Genomic DNA, 13,802 nt, shown 5'->3' with positions numbered 1-13,802 from the left:
GCAAAAAGTAGAACATAAATTGTATTTAAAAAATCTGTTTTAATACACACACATAGTAACATGCTGGAACTGCATGAAGTTTATGAGCTATGTCTAGAGCAGCACCGCTTCTCATACGGAATGTTTCCACGCTGATTTCACCCAAAACATAAATCTGCCTGGATTTTCATACAAGCTCTGCTTATATAAAAACAGCTTTGATTTCATGCGGCACCACGCGTTACTTCCACTTGTTCCAATACAAACAATTTGGGAAAAAGCTAACACATTTGGGAGAGAAACACAGGGAAGTGATATCCAGTCTTTTCAGAAGCCTTTTCCAGAACTTTTACTGATGTAAGGTTTTTCAGATTTAAATAGTTAGCCTCTCAGCGTTCTCCTGACTATTCAAAAATCCCAGTTACGTAATCACCCAAACTCTTCAGAAAACATTCAGAATAGCGCATGTAATGCACACACGCATACATATATAGGAATTGGTGAGGTTGGTTTGTTTGGTTTTCAATTAAATCCTACTATAGATAGATATATAGATAGAAGCATAAGGAAACTTCAAAGACTTGTCCTGCTCCCCCCACATACAGTCTCAAAAGCAATGCTTGTGCTTCACCATCCTCACCATAATTGCCTAGAAATTGATCTATTTATTCATTTTAGAGCCTTTCCCCATTGAGGCCAGACTATACATTCATTCTTACTCCTCTTTAAAAAACACTTGTAGAAAAGCCTCTTTTTTTTTTTCAGGCTGCCATTGCTTCATAGACAAACACAACTTACATTTTCCTGATAAACTAGATGTTGGAAGTATCACGTGGCCACCTCTCCCACAGCTTAACATTTAAGTGCATAACTGAAATGCTTCAGCGAGGCTACCAATTACTGCAGTTATTTCACTACCACACGAAACTGCTCAACACCAAACTGAGCTATAAGATTCCAGAAGCCATTTTTAGCCTCAGGCCCTAGGCCAAGAATAACCTTTTCAGTTCTCTAGGAAGCCAAACATACAAAGATATGAAAACCGGCAGAGGGATTACAGCGCTTCTTGCCAAAATAGTGATTCAATTTTACTTAAGTTCATGCTCTTTCATATTACCTGATTCTTAACTGACAGCAAATCTGACGACTTTTTCTTTTAGAGACTGAATATTTGTGAACCATACTGTCATGCCTTTGTGACAGATGCTACTATAAAATGATTTCTTTATTTTTACATTGCATTAATAAATTTGAAACTGCTCCCAGGACATAGGATCATAATGAAAGCTTCAAAGTTTGCATCTTTACTACTACCCCAACATCTTCCAGAAAAAACTTCAATTAAAATACCTCAATTACCATTCTTACAGACGTTTTACACTGCCTTGATGGAGCTGTAAAAATAGGAGCCAGAGAACCAAAGCTAGGTTCCTTTTACAGTTTTGTCCTTGATCTGTTCTGAGTTCTGGATTAAGCAGTTTCATTTCCACTCCTCATTTTCTCCCATCTGTAAAATCAGGGATAATCGGTATCTTTATAGAACAATGAAATACCTCAATGAGAAGAACAAAGCTTGCAAGGTAATTTTTAACAGAAACACAGAACAAGGTCCATCCTAGGACCAACTGAAACTAGCAATCAGCTCTTAGAAGTCATAGTATTAGCACTCAATAGAATTACATAGAAGGCTTTTAAATTAATCAAAATACAAGAAATTCAAAATACTTTGTCCACCCTTAAGAAGCTCTTGCTTGGTTAAAAAGTTACATTCAGGACACTTTAATGTGCCAGTAATAGTTGCAATACATGATACAAAGGAATATACCAAGAGAGCAGTGGTCTTGTCTCTAAATTCCATCATTAAAATTTTAACAAAATGAAGTCAACGTTGGATACATTACTCTACCCACTTGCATCAAAGGATTTTCTTTGACGAGCTAGCAAAAGATCTTCTCCACTTTTCATGTTGCATTTGAATAAGCATATGAAGAAGGAAAAAAAGAGAACGGTTCCAAAGTTGTGGAAGAAATATGCCTTTTTTAAAAGGGAAAAAAAAAAAGAACAGGTACAAAGGAAACCAAGCCTTCTCAGACTCAGCAGCCTCTCCCACCCCTCAAAAGATCTCCGAAAAATAATGGCTGAAACAAAGCATTGTCAAATTAACACCGCAGTTTTCCATCTAATTTGAATGTTCAGATGATGAATGAAAACGTCCATTATAGTACACCCACAATTTGGTAAAGTGCTCAATTTGCTTCTGTGTATTTTGACTAAGAAACTACTTCATCAGCTCATGAGAGATTTAAAAAAAATAATCAAGAACTAAAAGCAATAACAAAGTATGTTGATGTTGTATAGAAACTAAGTAGTGGTTCTGACAGGTCTTAAAGTAAGATAAAGTATGGAAACAACATTTTAGATGAACCCCACAAACAAATTCTTGGTCATTTATCTTTCTACAAAAACACTAAGGAGGGGAGAATACCACCTCTGGTAAAATGCCCAAGTGACACGACGTGTGTGAGCGAGAAACAAACACAAGTCCCTAATATCAGGCCATCTGAACTGCCTGGCAAATGGAACACAGGCGAAGAGTAGGCACGCAGCCAGGCTCAATCTCAAATCTTGGAACGGGGATCGCAGGCAGTGCGTACTGAGCAGGGAAACAACGCCATACACTGTGGAAGTCAAAAAGACGGACTTCTTGAACTTGGATGAACTCAATAAAAAAAAAAGAAAAACCCCAGAAACACAACATCCAACAAACATGGGAAACCTGGGTTTAAGTTTCTCCCCCCACCAGTCATAGCAGCTGTTTAACAACCAGGGCAACCCTCCTGCCCCGGAAGGCTCCTTTCATCTTTGACCAGGAAGCCCATCCCAAAAGTCTCCATCCCAGTCGATATTCTGTAATTATAAACCATACAAATGACACTGGGTTCTTCCTCCTTCCCCACGGAACAAGCAGACAGCATTGTTGTTACCACACTTGCTGCATCTTAAAAAGGGTGAACTGAATAAAATCAGCTAGGCCTCACCATTCTCAAAAATATATATATATGGCAATTATAAATAATTTTACCCCCCTATTGCTTCCATCACGATATTTATAAATAGTTAAAAGTTCAGAAGTAAAAAGTCATTTGAATAATAATTTTACTTACCATGGCAACAATCTCCCTATCTTTAAATTCTGAGACAAGGTTCTGGCTATAAATAAACCACCATATTTATACTTCTGGTATCTTGCCTTACTTCCAGTAAGCCTCATCCAAGTGTACATTCTGCTCCACTTCTTTCCTTATTGGACTGATCTCCAATTCAATTTTCTTCTCCTACCCTATTTCTTGCCCATTTTCCACAACTTCTCCATCAGTTTCAGTGCTTATCAGTCTGTCTCTGTGCACATCTTACAAACCTGCTTCTTTCCGTTCACCAGCGGATCCAACTTGTCACTCGTGCTTTTCTCCTCACATTGAAATGGTTTTTCTCATCCATTTTTTTTCATTTTTACTTTTTTCCCCGTCTAATGCAGTGCTACAAAGAAGTGCTGCTGCTGCTGCAAATAATACAACCAATGATGCACTTTCAATAATTGCCTCTATAGACATAATGATAAAGTAAAACTTTGTAATTTGCAGTTATTTGGCTACTTTTAAAAGAGCATGCCATGCTTAAATGTTTAATTCCAAGATTTGATTTTTTTGCTAAATTTAGTTTAATTCAGAAAGTTATTTACCTTGAATCTTCCGCCACGTACGAATGTCCCACCCAGTAGCGTCTCCTACCAAAAAGGATTTACAGGGCTGCTTTAGTAGAAACTGCCTCTTTCTCGTCTGTATAGTTTAATCCAAAAACTGGAAACTAAACCTGTTACCAGTCTTGCATTTTACAGCACTGCGGTTTAGGAAGAAAAATCAAACTTCTGTTTTTAAAGCAGGTGTCTCAAATCTACCTTGATGTTGACAATATCCATTTAAAAAGGAAAGAGTTATCAAGAAAAGCACAGAAACAATCATAGTGAGACGAAACATTTATCTCTACGTTCCTAAATGATACATGCAACCAGTCTGTCTATTTCAATAAATGAATCTATTGAAAAATAAGGTAAACAGGGTAACAGACAACAAGCGTTTTCTGATATTTTCCTGTTTGTTCAGTACAAATAATTCTCTCCACTCCACAAAGAGCATTTCCAAACAAAAAAAAAAAAAAAAGGAAAACCAACTGTGTCCGTTTGCATACTCCAAACTCAACACTATAATTACTGCAACTTGCACTAAGGACTAAAATCACTCCCAGAAAACCAACAAAAACACCTCATCCATTCAGCAGCACAGGTCACTTGACCAGATGCTCAGCTGTTTTGCTGTCGTTCTGCTCCTGATAAAGCTCCAAAACCTCCAGCAACTTCTAGCTACTTCTCTAACCATACCCCGAAGAGCCACCTTACAGTCACATCATAAAATTTTCAGCGAGCTTGTAACTAAGGGAGCCAGAATTCCCACAAGTTCAGCAGCACATGAAAGATTTCATGGCGGCTTCAAAAGTGAGTGCAAACCTCAGGCTCCAAATTAAATGCAGAACTCAACCTCATTCAGCTCTGCTAAGACTGTCGTTTCACTCACGTTTTAATTTTTTTATTTTTTTTTTTTATTTATTTATTTATTAAGTATTTCTCATACGGACTGGGACAGAAGGAAGAGAGACTGTTCTTGTTATTTCTATTTTTAAATAGTTAGGAGGTTTACAGATATTATGGTGTTCTGCACCATACAAGGAAAAAAAGGGATAAACCAGCAAGCTGGCCAGCAAGACACCCCTGGGGGAAAAAGGGTGGGGAGAAGCGTTAGCGTTTTAGAACTGAACTCTTTCCACAAGGATGCATCTACCCACAAATTCAGCAGAATGTAATTATTCCTCCAGAAGCTTAACTCTCTGGTACCTTTCCAAAGAATGTTTTATAAGCACCAGAACCGCTCCGATGTGTGTGCTCTACGTAGAAAAATCCGGTCAGCAGAGTGCAGTCAGAAGTCAGGAGATACAACACTCATCGCCGCTTTGCCACTGATCTGCACCCTGAACGTGGTGATAACATTTCTGGCTCTTTCAATTTTACATGTGGGAAAACAACAGAGGGCATGTTATTTCCATAATTCTGATCTCACTAGAACATAAGCATACCTCTCTGGTTCCCAAAGTGCCCTAAGTTATTTAAATAATGTTGATTTTAATTGTGAATTAGGTATCTAACCAGTTTGGGAATTTTCACAATCTAGAGGATGCTTACTAGCAGAGCCAGCAGGAACAAGCCTGGGGCAGCCACTCACCTCATCCTGCCAAGAGTGGTCAGTCTGATGCACAAAACACGAGTCTCTCATTCTTGGTGGCTCTCACAACTCAGTAAGCAGCAAAAAAGCCACGGGCTTTCCCTTCCGGGGGTGTTCAAGGAAAGGCTGGACATGGTGCTTAGGGACATGGTTTAGTGGGATGGTTGGACCAGATGATCTTGGAGGTCTTTGCCAACCTTAATGGCTCTATGGTTCTGCAGGTAAATGAATGCTAAGCTTCTCGAATTTAAATTCAACAGTTAACCTTCAAGGTATCAATTTTAAACTATTTTTTATCGCATAAGACTTGCAAACGTCATATATGATAGTCAAATCATTTCCTCCATGTTTTTCTAATCCTCTGTTCACAAAATTACAGTTATCATTAATGTAACTGCTCAAGAAACCTGTTTTCCCTCAATTTTACCAAGAACATACAGCTCACCTGCTTGCTTACCATCCTGTCCATTATTTCACTCCCAACACTTTATGCATTTTCACTCTTCAAAAATTTTCCCTTATTTTGCACAATTCCTTACCTTCGGTCTTCGAATAACACCTTCTTTACACATGTTTTCTTGTTCAAACCTGTATCACGTTGGCATTCCTCTTCCAAGCCACAGTGCTGCTGAGCAGGTATTCGTTCTGCTTTGTCGCAGCTGATCCTGCCCTGGTCTCTTCCCCTCACTAAAGCCCTGAGTATTTTCAACACCCTAGGTATAGTAATTGTATTCAGATTGACACTGACCCTGCTGTTTTACAGATGTCTAAACCAAGATGTCTTTTGTGTCAATGACACAAAAGAAACAAACCAGGGGAAGGAAGAAGTGGAGACAAACCACATAGGAATATTTGGCTTCTGCCTCCCACAAGGCTTGTGATCACAAGAGCGGCTCTGAAACAACACACCATCTCAGCTAAAACCATGTGAAAAGAAACCTACAGCACCTTTACTGCCACAACAGCACTTCTGGAGCTCCGAGTCAGTCGTTCCCAAGGCAGACAGGCCAAGGACACACAAACTGTCAGGATTTCCACGAGAGCAATGAGTTTTCACCCATCTATAAGCACAGCAAAGCCAAACAGGCTTTGACAGCTCTAGGTAGGGCTGTCTGAAAAACAGCCACCTTAAACTGAAAGTTCACATTAAGGGTAAAGGTTCAATAAACAGCTGAGCTTAATGCTGTTGGAGAGCTTTCACCCTCCCTCCCATTGTGTGATTTCTAAGCTGTCATCTCTCGTACCTCTTACTCCTCGCTGCTGAACTTTTGGAGCTTCACAGATCACAAAGGGAGCCAGCCAAAAATAAAATAAAATAAAAATCACCACACTGTGGAAGATGAGCGCGCACACACACACAGAGCTGATGGTAGAAAGCCATTAATCTGCTCAAGCCACACTCTGAAAGAGTAACCAGCCTGCTGAGTACTCCTAATTTGTTTTCGAGCAACAAAAGCCACTCTGAGGCTTTATTTTGTGCTGCCCAATGCCACCAGCACCTGCAGAGTGGCTGCATTCCAGCCAGGAGGGTATAAATCTCTGGACAGAAGAGGTACTTTCAAAAGCACAATTCATTAGCCTCTACACAGCAAAAGAACTAATAGACTCTTTGCACTGAGTCAATCACGTTGATGTTTGCATGATCCACAAAGCAGAAGGACATACCCTGACCTGGGGAGGGAAGAAAAACACCAAATGGCCTCAGAGTGGCACCAAGTTCTGCTCATTCATTCATTTTTTAGCCTCATTAATACACAAATTATACAGTAATCTCAAGAAGCAGTTATATCCCATAAAGTTTGGCTGTGGGGTAATATTCAATTCACTTGTGAGAATAAACAAACATACTTCCTCCTCTTTCCTTGTCCTAATACGCTTAAGACTTGACTTGTGTAGAAGAGAATAAGGGTAGAAATCTTCAAATAAACACAGGAAGGTTGTAGAAAGGGACTGACTTGAATAGAAGAAACAGAACTTTTTTTCCAGCCCTCTAATTAATTTGAAGATGTTATTTTTATTGACAGGAAGTTTGGATAAAATAAGCAAAATGAAAGGTTCTCAAGAAGCCCCATTCACAACCAAAAAGCAATATAATCGAAATATAAATTCCAGAGCGTGAGCAGTAACCATCTAAGAGAATCCTTAAAAGTTTGAAAGCGACCTATCGAATCTCCCCCCGGGACCAAATAATAACCAAATTCTGAATAATCTGGCATTGGTTCATGAAATTGTGCAGTAGCACCAACAAACTAGTCAGCATCTGTGACGTAAATGTTGTTTGCACGGGGAGGAATCAAGCAACTGCGCATCTACAGCTACATGCAGGAGAATTGCCAGAACTGGAGGAAGAACTGCTTTAATAAAGGAGCCAAAGGAAACCAGCAAGAATAAATTATGGCAATATACATAGCTGTTTATTTTAAACTAACTAAATAGAACTTTGCAAAATAAGTTTTTATACTATAATAATAACAAATAAGTTTTATTAGTATTATCGTTAGCAAAGAGGACTAAAAGAAGCATATTTCACCTGAACCAGAATATATCACCTACATATATATATCACCTATATATTTACATATATATATATATATATATATATATATATATCTCAGAAAGACACACAGAAATAACTTCAAACACCTGGATAAAACACAAATGCATTCCTAAACTAACTCTGATGGAAGACAACCTAGAACTTCTGGTGTTTTTTTTTTTTTCTTCCCCTTTACAAAATCTCGCAGGAAGTGCTTAGATGCCAAAATTCAAGCTAAAACTGCCCCACAAACTAAAACTCTACAGGTTCTCAGATAGATGCTCAGGTGACACCGTGATTTGTGGACCATCCCGAAACCAAACCCATAGCTACAGTCTAAATCAGGATTGCAAAGTCAGGCTAAGCTGACATCAACAGAGCATCGTCTTGAGCGCACAGCCCAGGTAAAAGTATCTAAACAAAGGAACTCCCACCTGCTGGTTTTTGAGTGAGCATTCTAAAGCACTGAAAATAAACGCGTGTTCCTTCCCAATTTTCATACTGTCCAAACTAACACTCAAATACCTCAATTTGTATTTCTTTTCAAACAACCACCCGAGTAAAAAAAGTATTAGATTCTCCCCCATCTCACCACAAGCAGCAGCAAGGGATGCTGCTTCCCCATGTGCCTGAACAACACAATCGAAATGGATGAAACAGGTATTCAGGAGAAAAAGTTCAGAGGATCTGCCTTCAAAACAAAAAAACGACAACCAAAGCCTACAGAGAGAGGTTGAAGTGATACAGGCAGCCCTGACTGCACATTTAAGTAGCAGCTTTGGGGCTTTTTCTTCCTCTCTTATAAACTAACGTGCTTCTAGCATTCCCAGTGGCTTTGAGGAATATAATTGCATGCTATTACTTAAGAACTGTGTGATTACCGTGCCACTGTCTTCTGCGTAACCCAGCCTGTAATAAAAGCGATAAGAATAGCATTTATTATTTTTGAAATGGTTCTTGCAATGCATCCACGCTGATGTGGTTGAAAACATCTGACTAAACTCCAGATGCTTTACATAGAGGATTTATTTTCTTCTAACAGTGCTGCGCACCACACAAACTCCCTTCTGTGTGCAAGATACTGCCTCAAAGTTCAGACGACTGGGTCACTCAGCTCTTGAGCAAAACTCTCAAAGACAACAAGGAAGAAATGTTTAAGTGCTGGAAAGCTGCATGGACGCTCATAGGATCGTGTCTCTATAAGCGAGATGCAATCAATGCAAAGAAAAGTCACAAAAGAAAAACCATTCCGAGAAACTGCATAAATAGAAGTGACAAGTACAGTTATGCCTCTGCGGTTGCTATAGAGCATAACTGAAACAACAACTAGACAAGTCAAGTAATTCGCTCCCGGCTATGAAAGTTACATCCCTCCCGCAAATTTATCAATTGCTATATGAAATCTGACTTCTAACTTCAGGGAAAAAAAATGCATGAATAGAGAATTTCAAGTTTGACCCTTCTATCTTCCTCAGACCTGTTTAAAGAGCTCTGAACTTTTGCAGAAAACAAGCTCAATAACATTTTGCTTTAGAAGTCTGCATACCATCCTTTCCTCAATCCATGAGCTCTTTATCTAAGGCTCTTTAAAACGTTGTCAAGATGCAGATATGGTCTCTTTTTTTTTTTTTGAAATCCCCTGCTCCGCAGATCTCTCAACTCAATCCCCCATGCCGGTCTTCTCTAAATCAAGGATTGCCTGTATTTTTCTGTAAGATTAGCCCTCTTTAGTAAAAAAAGCTTTAACAGAAAAAGGCTACTCCTACGCCAAACATCAAAAAGTTTCAAGGCTTCGAAGACGTATCAGCACATCAAATCCAAAAGTAAAAATCACTCGCTGCAAGGACACATGCCAAGTAGCACACAAAAGCACTGTTTTTATATCATGCACATTTATGGAGAGGAAGCGAGAGGGAAAATTCCCATCAAGAGTTTGTCCTGAGAGTTTCAAAAATCTGGGCACAAGCCAAGCGCCTCTTCTGTTTATATATTCTACTTATGCAACGTAACAAGTGAAAAGGAACACATTTTTTTCAGAAATATCTCAAGGTAGGACTTAACCCACAAGGCAAACAATTCCCATTAATCAGCTGCAACATGCTGTTACAAACAAAAACATAAAATAACCATAGATTAACACTTGGTTTTTCCTAAGTGGGGAGAATGAATAAAGGACGGTTGTCAGAGAACTGAGGCATGGGCTGCTCCACACTGCCATTTCTACCAAAGAGAGGAAGAAAAATCCACTCTACACGTGTTTTGTATTGGGCATCATTTGTGAAAACTCTGACAAAGACTATTTTTTTCTCCAGAATGTGAAACTTAATACTAAATATGTAACAGGCAGATGCCACCTATACAAACACCACACAGCTCGTGCTTCTGCAGAACATACTTACACAACATACAAATACAAACACACTCACTGCCAAAGAATTTGTTTTCTGTGCATAATTTTGCTTACCAACAGCCTGAATAAGCTCAAATCAAACATGCCTAAATTTCTGGGTTTCCACACTACTTATCCTGTATCACGGCATGTCTTCATTAGACCTCCGTTTTAAAAAGAACAGCGATAAAACATCTCGCTTTGGGAGACAAGCTGCAAGTCATTCTTTTAACTGCATACAGTGCTACTACCACGTCTTATCCCTTTCACTGCACATCTATCACTGAGTTAATCGTTAGCATGGCAAATCCTGCTACCGATTAGCGAGTTTCATTTATCAAGTTTCCTATTTCTCTTTTGTTGATACGGGTGTTCTCACAGAGCGCTGTGAAATCCATTTGGCAAGAGCGAGCGACGGAGCCAGAGAACAATATGAAGTCTACTACACATCAGAGACGTTACTCTGCTCCTGACAGCTGGGCTAGATGCAAGCACGCAGCAAGCACCTACGTCTCCGCGGACAGAAAAGCAGAAATATCCACGTGCAGAAGTAGGTGCAAACTGAGGTTCGTGTTACCACACGCCTGCACGCAGGTGCAGCACCTGCTGCTCTGCGGGACAAGAAGGACAAGTGACTACTTGCCTGCTCCTCTGCTGCTACAACGCAACCATCTTCAGCAGGCAACTGGGGACACAAAAGGGCATGTGGAGGCAGTACAGTAAAGATCTTAAAAATACACGGATGTATTCTTCTAGTGGAGGTTTGTACTGTTCTACCTAGAATGTAAAGAATGAACTGGTTTCCACCCCCCTGTACAAATACGGGTAGAAGAACAGATGGGACCCTTCTGGGGGGGGGGGGGGGGGACACTGCTCCTTCAGGTGAGAAAGAAGCATGCCTTTTTCCATGCTGGAAGGAGGCTGTGAGGGCAAGGTGAACGCAGACTGGATATGCTTCCCCTCACCTCTCCTACCCGCAGGGCTGTGAGGCCTGTCCCCTCTGCAGTGATGGTTTTCTCTGCCTGCAGAAGATGTCCAGCACATGTGAAGACAAGGATTTCTCGCCAGCTTTGCCTTGGAAGACAGCATTACGTATGGAGGTGGAAATATGGCTGCATGAACGTTAGGATAGAAGAGTGGGTGTCTGACACTGGGGTCGACATGCGGATTTATGAAAGGCACCGTGCTTCCTGGGGGTAGCTGCAGAGCAAAAGCGTTCCTACAGACACTTCTCCACCTGCAGCACGTAAAACCAGCGACTTACTCAGGAGCATGAGAGCGTCCTAACGTGGTTACACACAGGCTTAATCCCCTCCATGGCAGGCGGGTCCACCTACACGCAGGGCGAAGGAGCAAGCCAGTATCTCACATGTAACCTGCACATGCATTCCTTGTGCAATGTATCCACTGGTGGCCTCAACAGAGGCACGGAGGAGCTGCCCTCACCCCAGAGAGGAGGCTGAGGAGAGGTGGGAGGCAGAAGAGCCACGGAGGAGCCAGCTCTGCCTTACAAAGGCGGGGTGGGCGTGCGGGGGGGCGGCTGCAGCCCTCCAGCCAGATGGGAGAGCAAACACCTACCTCAAGCACCGAGCCAGGAGGAGGCTAAATAATAAAAAAAACAGGCAAACAGACGGAGTGGGACAGCAGGGACCCGCCTCAGTTTCCCCAGGGCGCACTGCCCGGGGGGGGACAGCTGGGAGGGGGGTTCCTTGACGATTTTAATTACTCCCCCTCACCTCAGATAGGCTCCCCCCATGTCAGAGGGGTCCCCCCACCTCATATAAGGTCCCCCACCTCGGTGGGGTCCCCCCACCTCATATAGGGCCCCCTCTCGTCGGAGGGGTCCCCCCACCTCATATAGGGTCCCCCCATGCCGGAGGGGTCCCCCCTTGCCCCCAGCCCGGCCTCACCTGCCCGCACCGTGTCGCTGAGGTCGTGGCTGAGCGCGGCAGCGCTGCGGGGGAACTCCTTCAGCTTCCTGCCGCTCAGGCTTAGCCCCCCGCGGTGCGCAGCCTCCTCCAGCGCCCGCTCCAGGCCGCGGCTCAGCGGCGCCTGCAGGGCCAGCGACACCCCCCCGGCACCACCGCCACCGCCGCCCCCCGCTGCCGCCAAGGCAGCGGCGGGGAAGGGCTGCGGCTCGCCTCCCAGCGTCGCCATCTTCCCCCCGGCCGCTGGGGGTAGCCGAGGGGCCGCCCGAGCTGCCGCCGGCTCCGTGCGGGTCCCCCCCTCACGGCCCTTCCTCCTCCTCCTCCTCCTCCTCCTCCTCCTCCTCCTCCTCCGCCCGCTCGCAGGGCAGCCGGCAGGGGGAGGGGCGGCGGCAGCGCGGGCGGGAGGCGGAGGAGAAGGGGCGCGGGCGAGGCGCAGTGCGCATGCTCCGCCTCGGGCTTCCCCCCCCCCTCCCCTCCCGGAGCGGGGCGGGGCGCGGCGGCGCCACCTGGCGGCAGTGCCCCCACCCTGCAGCAGTCAGCGTGCAAGGGGCTGGCACGGGCGTGTGCTGCTGGTTGTGGGTGGAAATGAGGAGAGGTTTCTTCTCAGAAAGAGCAGTCAGGCACCGGGACGGGTTGCCCAGGGAGGTGGTGGAGTCACCGTCCCTGGGGGTGTTCAAGGAGAGGTTGGACGTGGTGCTTAGGGGCATGGTTCAGGGGGTGACATTGGTGGTAGGGGGATGGTTGAGCCAGATGGTCTTGGAGGTCTTCATCAACCTTGATGATTCTATAATTCTGTGGTTCTACATCTGCATGTGCAAGTGTGCTTCATGTTCACAAGCATTGCATGTGCATGTGCAAGCACACTGCATATCCAAGTGCAAGCATGCTGCATGTGCACGCGCATACAAGGGGAAAAGTAAGGGTGAGCTCTCCCTTTTTGGCACAGCACCCCTTCCCCCTTAGGTTCCAGCTAGGATAGAGTTAATTTTCTTCCTAGTAGCTGGTATGGTGCTGTGTTTGGGATTTAGGATGAGAAGAGTGCTGATAACACGCTGATGTTTTAATTGTTGCAGAGCAGTGCTTACACCAAGCCAAGGACTTTTCAGCTTCTCGCTCTGTCCTGCCAGCGGGTAGGCTGGGGGTGCAGCAGGAGCTGGGAGGGGACAGACCCAGGACAGCTGGCCCAAAATGGCCAAAGGGATGTCCCACGCCATGTGGCATCATGCTGAGTAATTAATATGGGGTCGCGGGCTGGAGTTGGGGGGACCGGCTGCTCAGGGACAGGCTGGACATCAGTCAGCAGGTGGTGAGCAATTGCATTGTGCATCACTTGTTTTGTACACATTCTTTGTAGTAGTACTACTATCATTATTATTATTTTCCTTTCTTTTCCATCCTAATAAACTGTCTTTAGCTCAACCCACAAACTTTCACTTTTTTTTTTCCCAATTCTCTCCCCCATCCCACTGAGGGAGGCAGGATAGTGAGCTAACAGCTGTGTGGTGCTTAGCTGCCGGCCAGGTTAAACCACAACACCCTTTTAAAAGGAAGCTCCCACCTGTTCATCCCCTTCTTTTGGCATCCATCGCAGCTAACAGCATCACCTCTCTAACTGCACCAGCTCTGCAGCAGTTTGCAGT

At 43.6% G+C, this 13,802-nt stretch overlaps 1 protein-coding gene across 9 annotated transcripts in view; it reads right to left on the bottom strand.

Moving 5' to 3' along the window:
- The window catches only part of LRCH1 (leucine rich repeats and calponin homology domain containing 1), a 123,667-nt gene extending 111,107 nt beyond the window's left edge, over nucleotides 1-12,560 (bottom strand). For 2 of the 9 annotated variants that reach the window (XR_005815481.1, XR_005815492.1), the window contains exon 1: nucleotides 12,145-12,560. Coding sequence is in view for 4 of the 9 variants with exons in the window: in XM_040541986.1 (XP_040397920.1) it covers nucleotides 12,145-12,391 (247 nt within the window). In the remaining 5 variants the exon portion in view is untranslated. The remainder of the gene's footprint in view (nucleotides 1-12,144) is intronic. The other 7 variants (XR_005815479.1, XR_005815480.1, XM_040541986.1 and 4 more) reach the window with 4 other exon arrangements.
- Between the last annotated feature and the right edge of the window lie 1,242 nt (nucleotides 12,561-13,802).

The sequence above is a fragment of the Cygnus olor genome, chromosome 1 (genome assembly GCF_009769625.2).
Source record: "Cygnus olor isolate bCygOlo1 chromosome 1, bCygOlo1.pri.v2, whole genome shotgun sequence".
Taxonomy (NCBI): domain Eukaryota; kingdom Metazoa; phylum Chordata; class Aves; order Anseriformes; family Anatidae; genus Cygnus; species Cygnus olor.
Note: the sequence above shows the minus strand (reverse complement) of the source record. Positions and strands in the feature narration are given on the sequence as shown.